Below are 13,994 nucleotides of genomic sequence, written 5' to 3' on the forward strand. Positions count from 1 at the left end.
CTTCATAGAGTTTCTGGGATGATTACATAAGAAGAGATACAAAACATTTAATATAATACTTGATGTGTGGAAGCTGATTATTATTTTATTATCTTCACTGTTATCGCCATTTTTCCCCAAAGGGAAACTGCCATGACCTTTAAATAGACTAGAGGAATTAGAAATGAGAAAAAGGAGACCACATTCCCACAAAAAAAGAAAAAACAAAACAAAACCCTCCAAGCCCAGCCCGTCCCACAGTGCTCTTGGAGACAAGGAGGCTCTCTCAGGCCTCCTCCTGCCGCTCCAACCGACAGAAGACACTTACTGAGTTCTGACAGCTGAGGCAGGAAGTGAACCAGGAAGTCACCAGCAGCCCAAGCAGCATTCCTAGAGGAGCCCTTCTGGTGGAATACAGGTGCTGAGGAGCCATAGTCAGGACCTGGGGACAAGCACAGGAAACAGAAGGTCAGTGCCTGGCTCCCCATCATGACTCCCACAACAGCATTTCCTACACCGATGTCAGACGTTTTCTGCACAGGAGAATAGCGGGCCTTCTCTCTACTACTACTACTACTACTACTACTACTAGATAAACCTCTAAGGCTCCCGCTCCCGTGACTCAAGTGATGTGCCCTGATTAGAAACACACATGCCATAAACAGCCCGGCCCTCCCTTCCTCATTAATAGTACTTAGGCTTGGGGAACATGTTACTGGCTACATTGGGAAGAGGGGAAATTAGCCACCTGTGCGGCACATGGACAGCTATGGATCAAGTCCATATACATATCTGTAACCACCTTCTTTCAACCATACCCATTATCACAGCTAATGACATTAGCATCAGCGCCCTCTAACCTAGCGAAGCTCAACATTTCCAAGCCACAAGATCTTGTGCACTACTTTTTAACAAATCATAGCATAAGTATTAGCAGATGTCAACAATTTTAAAACATAAGGAATGAAAGACTTCCTGCCACGCAGCAGTGGTGCAGGCCTTTAATCCCAGCACTTAGGAGGCAGAGCCATGCAGATCTCTGTGAGTTCAAGGCCAGCTTGGTCTACAGAGCAAGATCCAGGACAGGCTCCAAAACTACACAGAGAAACCCTGTCTTAAAAAACCAAAAAAGAAAAAAGGAAAAGAAAGACTTCCCATACTCATGAATTGCAGACAGTATTGTTAAGATGACAATCCTAACCAAAACAACATATGAATTCAATGCAATTGCTACCAAACCCCATGGTGTTTTCTGCAGAAATGAAGAAATTTATCTAAATCCATATGGAATATTAATGAGCACAGAAAGCCAAGACAATCAAAAGGAAGAAAGAAGACTCATTTTTTTTAATCTGCAAACTCACTGTAAAGCTACAAGAATCCAAGGTGTGGTATTAGCATGAAAAAAGCCATACAGACTAATGAAATAGAAGTAAGAGCACAGATACAACCACATATACAGTCAGTTTTCAACAAAAGTGTAGAAACTGCTCATTTGGGAAGAAAAGGAGTGAGTCTCTTCAAGAAAACAATGCGGAACAACTGACTATCCATAAGCAAACGAATAAAGCTAGACCCTTCCTTTATAATATACACCAAGATTCACTCAAAATGGATCAGAACTAAAAGTAAAAAGCTTTCTGTTGTTGTTGTTCTTGTTGTTTTGAGACAGGGTTTCTCTGGGTAACAGCCCTGGCTGTTCTAGAACTCACTCTGTAGACCTGGCTGACTTCAAACTCACATTGAAACAAAGGCCTACGTAACCCAGCTGTCTTCAAGCTTACTATGGATCTGAAGATGACACTGAGCCCCCATCATTCCTGCCTCTGCCTCCCAAGTGCTGGGATTACAGACATGCCATTCCACACCTGACAAAAAGCATCAACTATGAAAAGAAAGCATAGGGGCAATCTTTACGATGTTGGGGTCTGACCTGGGTCCTTAACGGTGACACCGAAAGAACGAGCAACACAAAGAATAAACTGGACTTCATCAGAACTAAACAGCCCGGTGTCTCGGGGGACTGTATTAGTATAAGGTTGGTAACAGAGCTCAGTCTAGAGCTTTTGATAGTACACATGAGGTCCTGGATTCAATTCCTACCACGACACACATACCCTCAGAGCACACAAGCATACACACATACACAAAACCATTCAGCATGAAAAGACAACCTACATTATGAGAGAAATTTTTTTCAAATCACCCAAATAATAAAAAGTTAATGTCTAGCAAGCACAAGGCTTGAGATTTTGCTTAGTGGAAGATCACTTCCTAGGATTCATGAAGCCCTGGGTTCAATTCCAGCACATCAAAAGAATACAAAAAAAGACTCAGCCAAGGCACTTGCCACCAAGTCTGACCACCTGAGCTCAATCCCCACTTTTACAAGTTGTCCTCTGACCTCCACACACAAACCATGGCACACCACAACCACACACACACAAATAAAGATGGATTTTTATAAATGTACATATTTTTATAAATATAAAGTTCAGACTGTATCAAAACTGTCTGGGTTTCAATATAAGGGCAGGACAATCCAGTTTAAAACTGGGCAAAGGTGTCTAGGGAATGTAACTCAGCCAAAGTAAGCTTGCTTAACATGCCTGCAGCCCTGAGGTCAATCCTCAGTATTCTCCAATATAATAATAATTAAAAATTTCCAAACAACAAAGAACTAATAGGCATTTCTCAAAAAGGAAAAAGAAAGAAAGGAAAGGATGCACACATGCAAAAATAGCCATTAGGATCATGAAAAGATCCTGAGCATCATTAATCATTATGGAAATGAACATCAAAATCACTTCATACCCAACAAAGATGATTATATCATTTTTTAAGTAAAATAATAAATATTGGTAAGGATTAGTGAAGTCATCATAACTATTGATGGGAATGTAAAGCAACATGGCCACTTTGTAACACAGTTTGGTTTTTCAAAAGACATGTGGGCCAGTGAGATGGCTCATCAGGTAATAAAACTGCCACACATGTGACCACTTGAGTGTGATCCCTAGAACCCACACAAAGGCAGGAGAAAATTGATTCCACAAAATTGTCCTCTGACCTCTGTACATGTACCATAGTATGATTGTGCCCTCCCAACACCATAATTTTTAATTATTTATGTATATGTGTGTGGTATTTTGCCTGTGTATATGTCTGGACTCCACATGCATACAGTACCCTCAAAGACCAAGAAGAGGGCATCAGAACCCTGGGACTGGAGTTACAGACAATTAAGAGCTGCCATGTGGGTGCTGGGAATCAAACCTAAGTCATCTGGAAGAACCGCCATCTCGCCAACCCCAACTTAAAATAAATAAAGTTTTTTAAAGCTACATGTGCAGCCAGAGAAATGACTTAGAAATTAAGAGTGTATATTGGCCAGACATGGTGGTTCCATGCCTTCAATCCCAGCACTCAAGAGGCAGAGGTAGGAGCATCTCTTGTGAGTTCAAGGCTAGCCTGGTCTGCTTAGTGAATTCCAATCCAACAGAGTTACATGGTGAGACCTTGTCTCAAAACAAAAAGCCTGTACTGCTCTTGGAGAGAACTCCGTTTCAGTTCCCAGCACCCACGTCAGGCGGCTAGCAATCACCTGTAACTCCAGCTCTGGGAATCCATACCATCTTCTGGCCTCTGCAACACCTACACTTGTGTGCACATACCCACACACTGACACATAAGTACACATGGTTAAAAACAAAATAAATCCAAAACAAAACAAACAAACAAACAAATCTCTACATTTAAGCCAAGTAGGAAGATCAAGAGTTTAATGCCAGCCTGGACTGCACAGTGAAACCTTGTCTTTAAAAAAAAAAAAAGCTAGAGAAAAGTTGCTATAGGCAGTTTTGCTCGTAGGAGTCCACCTAAAGGAGGCAAGGAGCAGGAACTCAGGCAGCTACGTGTGCATCTGTGTTCAGAGACACGATTCACAGTCCTCAAAAAGTAGGGCTAACCCTGCTGCCCAGCAACAGTGGTGCACGGCTCTAACACCAGTAGCCGGGAGGTACAAACAGAAGGATCAGGACTTCAAAGCCAGCCTTAGCTATAAAGTGAGTTCAAAACCAGACTGCTTATGTAAGATCCTGTTAAAAAAAATAAGCGCAAAAATTTTAAATCTGTTACATACACACAATCAAATATTACTCAGTAATACTATTTACTTAGATACCTACTGCAACACAAACCTCAAAACATTACATCAGGTGAAATAAGCAAGTCACAAAAGGACATACATGATCCCACCTTCATGAAGTGTCTAGAAATCATAAAGAAGGAAAGTGGATCATCGTCAGGGGTTAAAGGAGAGGGAGAGTGGAAATTACTGTTTGGCAGGACAAGAGCTTATGTCTGTGCAGCAGTAATAAAATCTGTAACCAAAGTTGGTCAGTACACTAGAGTGGACATCCAAGCAACTCTACCCAGACAGCACATAATCTAGAGAGGCAGAAAGGAAAACATTAAACAAACACAACAAAAACTTGAGGAGAGTTCGTCATGTGTTAGCCAGACTCTTGGAGCCCTGACGCAGCTCACTGAACTACTTGGTAGTGGTATAACTGAATCAACTACAGAGGAGTATTTCTGAAGAGTATGATGTTTACACTTCTCTGACCTATCCCGGCCACACACTGCCCTGCTCCAGTTCACTGGTCCTGTGACATTACTGCCCCAAGATGGACTCAGAGCTCTGCCTGGACCTTCTCTCAGAAGTTATTACCCCTGTGAACAGCCCATGTCTTCCTAGGGGCAGACAGAAACCTTCCCTAAGGACATCTGCAGCCTTGAAAGAAAACAGCCCTGCTGGACCAGCACTGTGCTAAAAAAGCCCAGCCAAACGGAAAAGCAAAGGCTTAGGACTAAAAATAGCTGCTACACTCACCCAGCAGCAACAGCCTTTGCTTTCTGCCAGTCTCCCTCTCCATTTTTTATCACAAAATGGAACTGCTGAGTGCCACACAAGTTCCTCCCAGCATCCCGGCTTCCTGGGGGCACCAATCACACTGAGAGACAGAGAATCAGTTCACAGCAACTGCACTGTTCTGAGCAGGTGTCTGTCCATGGCCAGGGTGATGGAAAGGGGCCAGGCTGGCTGAGGGTGAACAAGGGAAGGGGCTGCCACATTAAGAGAGGCTAGGGAGGCCCAGGGAGATGGGTCTCAAGAGGACACAGCCCTAGAGCTTCCAAATGCCTTTTGTCTTTCTTATCCCTGCAACCTTGACTGAGAGGGACCGAGCACTATCAGAACATAAAACAAAAGGAAATAGCCAGGCATGGTGGCTCGCATCTGCAATCCCAGCCTTTGGAAGGCTCAGTCAGGAGGATCACTACAAGCTCAAGGCTGGTCTGCTGGACGACAGAGTAAGACGCCATCTTAAAAGAAAAGAAAGGAAGGGAGAGAGGGAAAGAAAAAAGCAGCACACTGCCCCCCAAAACACACATGCCCTCCTCATGTGACAGTGCTCACGCATACGTGCATGTGCACACGTAATGGGCACTCCCTTCCGACAGCCGGGATAAATAAGGGGCTGGTGACGGGAAAGGCAAATGAGAAGTCAAGGGCGAACGACACCTGAACAAGAGGCCCAGAATGACTGAGGCACGGCAGGGCAGGGACAGCTGATGTGCACACAGCAGCTTCCTGGAGTAGGAAGGGAATGGAGGCCACAGAAACTCCCGCAGGGCTCTCATCAACTCCATCTCCTACGAACACTCATGCCAGCAGGAACATCAGCTGCCAATACAAAGGAGGAGAGATCAATTGAAAAATGGATCCTTCATCTCCCCTCAATAATTCCACGAGGACCACACACCTGACCTACTTATCGCTTCTTTTCGCTTTCCCACAAAAGACAGTAGGCCTGGAGTTAAGAGGGGGCTGCTGGGAAGACTGAGGAGAGGTCTAGGTGAAGTGAGGTTAGGTCAAAGGAATGAGTTTCCCAGGCTTTGCAGGGACCCCCAGAGAACATGAACAAACTCTGCAGCATGTAGCAGGGCTAGGCGTCTGTCCTTTAAGACCTGGCTTGCAGCCAAGTCACTTGGTTTTGGCAGAGAGAATGCCAGCAAAGCTTGTCCTGAGCTTTGGCTGAAGACAAGGGAGAAAGAGCAAGTGTGAGCAGCACAGTGCCTCTCACCAGGACGAACTGAGAACCACAACAGGACCCAGGCAGCTGGGATCACAAAAGAGAACTTGAACATAAAGCCAAGTTCATGGCGTCCCACTAGGCCTGAGGAGAGCAACCCTCCCAAAGCACTTGCTGCCCACAGTCCCGAGTTCACCCTGCACGGCCTGCCAAACAAAGCCTCCCATCATGCTTGGCCTTCCCAGAGAACAGATCTGCAAACTTCACACTTTGGCCTTCATCCAGCGTAAGCACCACTTGGTCCAGGAAAGGGGAACTGTGTCAGTGGCTCCCAAGAACTCTTTCCTTAAGTACCCTTGGGCTGAGACAAGGGAGACAGGAAGATACTTGAGATGGCCATCTCTAGATGGTGCCTCTACTTAGACAGAGGTCAGGTGCCCTCGGCAATCTGTATTGTCAGTTTACTGTAGCCCAGAGCAGATGCTTGGGCAGTGCTGGGGAGAGGCCTCCAAGCTCCCGCCTCCCTGGTACCTCATGTGGCTCTGTCCTCCACTCCATTCCCACGGACTGGAGGAGAGGTCTGGGCCCTGTGTAAACAAGACAACTCCAGTAACTTCAGTCTTTTTTGAGGAAGGAAGACAACAAGTAGCCAATAACGGGAGGCAGAGGGGATTGCTGGGTCCCGGGTATGTGCTGACATGGCTGGCTAACACAGACAGACAGACAGTGGCTGCCCCGAGTTTCAGAACAGTGCTGAGAACACGAGAGAAGGCTGTCCAGTGCAAGGCAAGCCCTATCAGCAGCCACTTCAGACTCTCTGGAGCTTGGTCCCACCTACAGTATGTATACAGATACATATTGTTTTCCTCCATCTTCTAGAAAAAGTGAAAGGTCAAGAATTTCAAATTTTATTTTATAAGAAGGAAACTAGAGAGACAAAAAGATTGGGGAGAAAAAGCATAGTACAATGATTTAGAGCCAAAGAGATCTCAAAAGATCAAGTCTGACAAACTCCTAGCTACATGATCTTAGACACAACTTGAGACAGCCAGCAGGATGCCTCAGTGGGTAAGGGCACTTGCTAGCAAGCCTGATGATCTGAGTTCAATCCCGAGAACCCGCACGGCAGAGGAGAGGACTTCCATAGCTGTCCTTCATCTTCGCACACACTGTGGCCCTCAGGCACCCACACATATACAAACAAATAAATAGATGTCATAAAAACTGAAAGATGACTTTGCTAGGCTTTCCTTTTTTCACCTATAAAACGGTCATAATACGAGTCTCTACTCAAAGAATGGATGGGAGGATTAGCCAAGCAATGAACGGAAAGTACAGCACCTGGTACTTAGTTATCCCTCCATCAGTGGGAAAGTAATTGCTGTGACCCCTGACCCCAGTCAATGAGGGCAAGCCAGGAACCCCAGAATCACATTCTAGAGCCCACACCTCGCGGTTCCGGGACCCGCACAGTCTCCAGCTGACACACAGGCCTTTGCTGGGTACCTGCTCCCGGGAGGTGAAGACAAAAGATGTTAACGAAAAACCTCCACACCTGAATGTGGCCGGTTCTGAGCTGAAATCCCAGGCAGACCCAATCCACGCAGAGCTTTCTCAGCATACTAGCATCCAGAGAGCCAGGCCCGAGCACACAGAACTGCCAGCTGCAGAAACAGCTGTGAAGTAATCCCGTGCTTTCAAACTGAAGGTTAGAGGATGAGCTCTTCCCACAGACACACATTCATTACTATTTATGGGCCGTACAAACGTGTGCAGTCACTCACCTCTTCACAAACAGAAGCTACCCACCTAATTTAGGCAGACAAATATGAAATGCAAAGAGGACACTGAAGGACAGCCCTGGCGTGGAGGAGCAACGCGCAAAGGCCTAAGAAAAGAAGTGGCGTGTTAAGAATAACGAAGGGCAAGAGAACTAGGTTTGGAGTGGTCAGACAAATAGACACAAACGAAGCAGAAAGGCAAGGAAGAACAGAGCATAGTCTCCAAATATCAAAAAAGATATGGTTGCTAACTGCAGCCCACCCACTAGCTGGCCAGACTGGACTCAGAACTGGCCATTTGTGCAATAGGCACTGTATTTTCCCCAAGCAGAAAGGGCATTCCTAGGTGAAGCAAATAGAAATTCCTCTCGAATCCAAGGCAGCCAAGAGCAGTAGTGAGAGGAGGCTGTTGGAAGACACAAGGTTCCTGTGAACCAAGCCAGCTCCTGGCCAGAGAACCACAAGGCCAAAGGCCACTCTTGCAGTCCTCAAGAGACAGTCCAAGAGGCCTTTCCAACAGCAGCCAGGGCAGGCTCTGGCTCTGCCAGAGAACACACGAGCCAGGAGAGCTCTATGGGCCCCACTGGAACCAGAGCCCCGGGAGGAGAGCGAAACTACACGGACAAGTGAAGGGCGATGAAGACACATTCTTGGCTGTTTTTTAATCCTTTGTGCTCGCAGAGGTGGGAGGACATGACCCACCCCGTACCCACTCCAGCAGAATGAAGTCCGTATTTTCAAGAAAGTAGCTAAATAGATTACCAGAAAACTGCAGTCTCAGAGACAAAAGATAATGGCTATATCTAAGAGCAATCAAGAGACAAGTAAAGTGATTGAATAAAAGAAAGCCTCGCCTGTCCCTCTCCAGACTGGCCTCGGCCTTTAGGGAATCTCAATGCTGGAAGCTGAAGCCCAATCTTCATTGGATGGTGAACCAGAGGACAAGGCGGCTGCTCAGTCAGCACAGGGCACAGCAGCAGACCCATGAAGGTTCTCTTGAAAACAAAGAGAAAGGGGAATGAGAAAGGCAAGGACTTTGGCGCCATCAGAACAGCAGTGAAGACCAAAACAACAAAAGTAGAGTCACTGTCTCGTGGAGAAACCTCAGAGGGCAAAGGACAGTAGACCAAGAACCGTCTTCAGTGTCCACTGCAGGTTAGAGAACCACAAGAGCAGCAGTGAGACCAGTGTGTAGATTACACAGTCCAAGACAGCAGACGGCATGGACGTGCAGCGCTGCTCTAGAAGCCATGGGTTATTAAGTGAAAATCCCAGGGCCAAGTATGGGATCCCTGCCTTTGTCAGGGAGGCCCCAGAAGCACCAAAACAACACAGGCAAGTGCTAGTGCTCTTAGTTACACACCTGTTGCACGAATCCTAGTTGGTCTTATAATAAAAACCTGGAGCCAGATACTGGGGTAAATGCTGAAAGATCAGAGAAAACAAGCCACAGCCACTTCTCACCTCAGCCAAAAGGGAAGATCCTGTCTCCACGATCCTCAGACCGAATGCCCCAGAGCCCTCAGCCAAGAGGGCTGAGTTCCTGTCTCCTCCCGCCTTCTATGCCTTTCTCTGCCCAGCCACATCACTTCCTGTCTCCACCTTTCCAGCGCTGGGATTAAAGGCGTGTGACTCACAAATACTGGGATTAAGGGTGTGTGCCACTACTGCCTGGCTTCTATGTTTAATCTAGTGTCTGGCTCTGTCCTCTGATCTTCAGGCAAATTTTATTTGTTAGAGTACAAACAAATTATCACCACACATTCCAAAACAAGAGGGTAAGAGCCTCATGCTGAAGACCTCATACACTGGATGTAGGACACAAAAAAATTAAACTGGAAGTGATCTAAGAACTTGCTCCATTCTGGCTAGCTGTCATACTGCTGCAAGGTGCTATGGGAAAGAATCATCATCAATGATCTTATCCAACAGTGGACTGAACCTGAGTGTTATAAAACCAGCTTGCCATGCCGGGCGGTGGTGGCACACGCCTTTAATCCCAGCACTCGGGAGGCAGAGGCAGGAGGATCTCTGTGAGTTCGAGGCCAACCTGGGCTACCAAGTGAGTTCCAGGAAAGGCGCAAAGCTACACAGAGAAACCCTGTCTCGAAAAACCAAAATAAATAAATAAATAAATAAATAAATAAATAAATAAATAAATAAATAAATAAAATAAAACCAGCTTGCCAGGCAAGATGTAGCCACTGAGGCAATAGTGGCATGACTAGATGAGAGTAATTAACTGCTTTCTGACTGGATCGGAGACCCACTCCCCAGGAGGGAGTTAGTAACTATACCGGAAATCTGGTCAAAAGCCCATGACTAAAGAGGTCATAGGCCCTAGTGGGGAATTTACTGCGGTGGTTTTATAAAAATGGACCTGCTAGCAAACTGCCTTTATATATGTTTACATCCATATTCGTGCTGGTCTCAACCTTGATCAGAGAAACTTTTTGCAGTAGGCAGCAGTTAATGCAGACTCATACCTGGTCAAAATGCTAAGATAAAATGACTGTTGAACGCTGTTGAGTATCCCTAAATGGGACATCTATCACATACACCCGCACACACTTCCCCTATAGCTCAAGAAACACCACCAAAGATGGGGCCAACAAAAGTAAATAAATAAAGGAGCCAGAGGATGGGAAAGAGTGCTGTGAGACACTCTGTGTGGACATGGAATAAGGCCATTGCACCCACGAATTCACAGACCTACATAAGACCAAGCAGTCAACTCCACCATAGATGGGAGAGCTGCTCATGAGGCCCCACCCAGCTGAAGAGCTATTGGCAGTTAACAGCTACTGGGGGGTTATTTTTCTTTGGCAGTACAGCCACCGGTAAGTTACCCATGTTCTAGTAAGTAACCCAAAATCTATACTCATACGGCTATATGAATATTATATCATCTTACAACCAGAATTAAACGGAGTCATTAAAAAAAAAAAGACATGAAAATAGGAGAGAAACTTGTTGGGGAGAAAAAGGAATCCAGAGAAAACAGAAAGGGGTAAAAATTGGTAAGGAGGGGTGGTTATAATCAAAATACATGTCTCTGTTTGTTTGGAGACAGGTTTCTGTGTAGCCCTGACTCTCCTGGAACTCCCTTTGTAGACCAGGCTAGTCTCAAGTCTCAAACTCACAGATATCTGCCTGTCTCTGCCTCCCCAGTGCTTGGAAAAACTGTCCAATAATAAATTAAGATATTTTTTAAAGGCTAGCACGAGGAGGTACTGGAAAGATGACTCAGCAGTTCAGAGCACTTGCTGTTCTCCCAGAGGAGTTCAGTTCCCAGCACCCAAGTTACACAGCTCCAAACAATCTGTAAGCCAGCTCCAGGGGTCGTGATGCCACTGGCCTCCGTGGGCACCTTCACTTACATCACATGCCCACATGAAGATACATACACCTAAAGATAATTAAAAATAATAAAAACAGCCGGGCGGTGGTGGCGCACGCCTTTAATCCCAGCACTCGGGAGGCAGAGCCAGGTGGATCTCTGTGAGTTCAAGGCCAGCCTGGGCTACCAAGTGAGTTCCAGGAAAGGCGCAAAGCTACACAGAGAAACCCTGTCTCGAAAAACCAAAAAAAATAAAATAAAATAAAATAATAAAAACAAATACATTTTAAAAAGAGAGCAGAGAGAATCACAGGAAACTCAAGCTGCGGACAGCGATGCCACGAGACCAATCTACATTAGGAGGAGCTGATAAGCTGGATTTGGTAACGGGGCAGCAAGAGGGCCGCTCAAAGGGGCGCCACATGTAAAAATAAAGTTTAAAACCAAATGGAGGCCAAGGTAGTACACTTGGAGTCCAGAAATTTTCAACATTCCACTGGAGTCTTAATAAAAAAAATAAAATAAAATAAAAAGGTCTCCAATAGTATGATAGACGGATTCTCCAATGCCATGGAACAGGTTCCTACAACAATATCCAGCCACGTCCCAGGGCACACATTCCCAGGACAGTGAGGAGCAGTCACGCCATCGGAGAAATGGGGCAGGGAAGCCAATTCTCCAAGGAGAAACTCACGTCAGACATAATTCTGCTTACTCTGAGCCCCCAGTCACATCCCAGTCCATGCAGAAGCTTTTGTTCTTTGTAGAGTTGTTGATTACAACTGAAGTTCTTGGTATGAAAGGAGAACACGTCAGTCAGACTCCTTCCCCCGGCATTCCAATGCAGTAACTAAGCATCCCAGAGGAAAATAAATTCTGTCAAATAATAACTACATCCAACGTTTATAGACACTGTCTATGTTCTAAGCAAAGTGCTAAGATCATTTACTCTCCACAACAGCCCTCTGAGGTGGTTCTAACACGCTGCTCATTTTACCCACGAGGGGACCAAAATTCAGAGGTTAAGTAACTAGCCAGAGTTCATGTAGCCAGAGAGCAATAGAGTGAGAATTTAAAGCCAGTTGGGCCCCAGAACCAGGGCTGTTGCCATAGGCCATGATGTATCTCCAGTGGTCTGTGAAATCAGCCACAGAAACTGGATCCATTATTTTATTTGTTCTGAAATAGTACAAATAAAAACTCACATTTTGTGCTATGATAGAAATTTTTAAATGAGTCTACTGGGGCCCTCTTGTAGACAGACCTGCTTCTATCATGTCCAAGCCACTGTGTCACACACATACTCACACACACACACACACCCACTAGGAGGTGGGGGGGGGGTCAGCCTGGTCAGTATGCCTTCCACTAGACAAGCTTTCAGTGTGGAGTGACAAGAAGAGACTCCTTTATCACTGTTCCTTGGCACTGCCTGGGGTCCTGGGAGTGACCAGTTAGTGCTGACAGTAACAAGAAAAGTTACAAGAAACTCTACTCCATCTCATCTCTACTCCAACATGACAACTCTGCATTGAGTCAGGCATGCCTGACTAGCCGTGTGACTTTGGGCTAGACGATTAACTTTGTCAAGTCTCAGTATCCTTATACATAAAGAGACTTGATAATAACCCCTTAGTACTATAGCTATCAGATTAAATGAGATAACAAAACAGAGAACAGTGCCTGACACAGAGTGGAATTCAAAGAATCTTAGCTGAGTTGAGCATGGTGGTGCAAATCTTTGATCCCAGCACTGAGAGGCAGAGCCAAACAGATCTCTGAGTTTGAGGCCAGCCTGATCTACATATCGAATTCCAGGCCAGCTAGGGCTACATAGTGTGATCTTTTCTTAAAAAATGAAAAAGCTTGTAGTTAAGTATCTATTATTAGAGAAAATTCTGAACAGAACAGAGTAGTAAGGATTCTGTCGTCCTCCAGGATTGCCTCTGCTTGCCAGTCCAGCCCCTGCCTGGAGCCTAGTCCTGAGCCACAAGTTACCACAAACCTGGACTATACAATGGGTGGTCACACACAGAAACCTAAGTGATCCTGGCTGCCTCTGATTCAAGGCCAGTTGATCGAAAATAGAAAGACGCTTCGGAGTCCAGCTTCCTGATGACTCAGTTCTGTCTCCACATCTCTGCTCTTGCTCTGTGTCTCTCAAGAGTACCAGGGATTTCAGGAGCAGCCACAGCAAACACAGCAAGGCAGGGATCAAAATGCATCATTCCTTTCTCCTAATGCTGCTAGGCTTCCAGAGGATAGCAGTGTCTTAGTGGGACCAGAAGAGTCTGGAGGAAGGCAAGACTTCCCGTTCATAGCTCCAAATAACATACCGACACTTATTCTGTGCCAGTGTGGGTTATAAGCACTTGCTAGTCATACTCACATAGATACATTTTATATTTTTATTTATCTTTATTTATTTATTTATTTATTTTTATTTTTATTTTTATTTTTTTTTTTTTTTTTGTTTGTTTTTCGAGACAGGGTTTCTCTGTGTAGCTTTGCGCCTTTCCTTGAACTCCTCTGTAGACCAGGCTGGCCTCGAACTCGCAGAGATCCACCTGGCTCTGCCTCCTGAGTGCTGGGATTAAAGGCGTGTTATCTTTATTTTTTATATGTATAAATGTTTTGCCTGCATGCAAGTAAGTGTACCATTTGCATACAGTGCCCTCAGAGGCCAGAAGAGGGCATCAGAGCACCTGGAACTGGAGTTACAGACACTTGGTAGCTGTCATGTGGGTGCTGGAACCAGGTCCTGTGCAAGAGCAGCTCATCTCTCCAGCCCCACATAGA

General features: G+C 45.5%; 1 protein-coding gene across 2 annotated transcripts in view; it reads right to left on the reverse strand.

Moving 5' to 3' along the window:
• Sil1 (SIL1 nucleotide exchange factor) overlaps nt 1-13,994 on the reverse strand; it is a 238,878-nt gene that overhangs the window by 176,486 nt on the left and 48,398 nt on the right. The window contains exons 1-2 of one of the 2 annotated variants that reach the window (XM_037197073.1): nt 9,320-9,342; nt 308-421 (exon numbers count right to left, since the gene is read on the reverse strand). In XM_037197073.1, coding sequence (XP_037052968.1) covers nt 308-412 — 105 coding nt within the window. In that variant the 5' untranslated portion in view covers nt 413-421; nt 9,320-9,342. Of the gene's footprint in view, nt 1-307; nt 422-9,319; nt 9,343-13,994 lie in introns of those variants that run through there. The other variant, XM_028886778.2, reaches the window with a different exon arrangement.

This window comes from Peromyscus leucopus, chromosome 19, assembly GCF_004664715.2.
Source record: "Peromyscus leucopus breed LL Stock chromosome 19, UCI_PerLeu_2.1, whole genome shotgun sequence".
NCBI lineage: Eukaryota > Metazoa > Chordata > Mammalia > Rodentia > Cricetidae > Peromyscus > Peromyscus leucopus.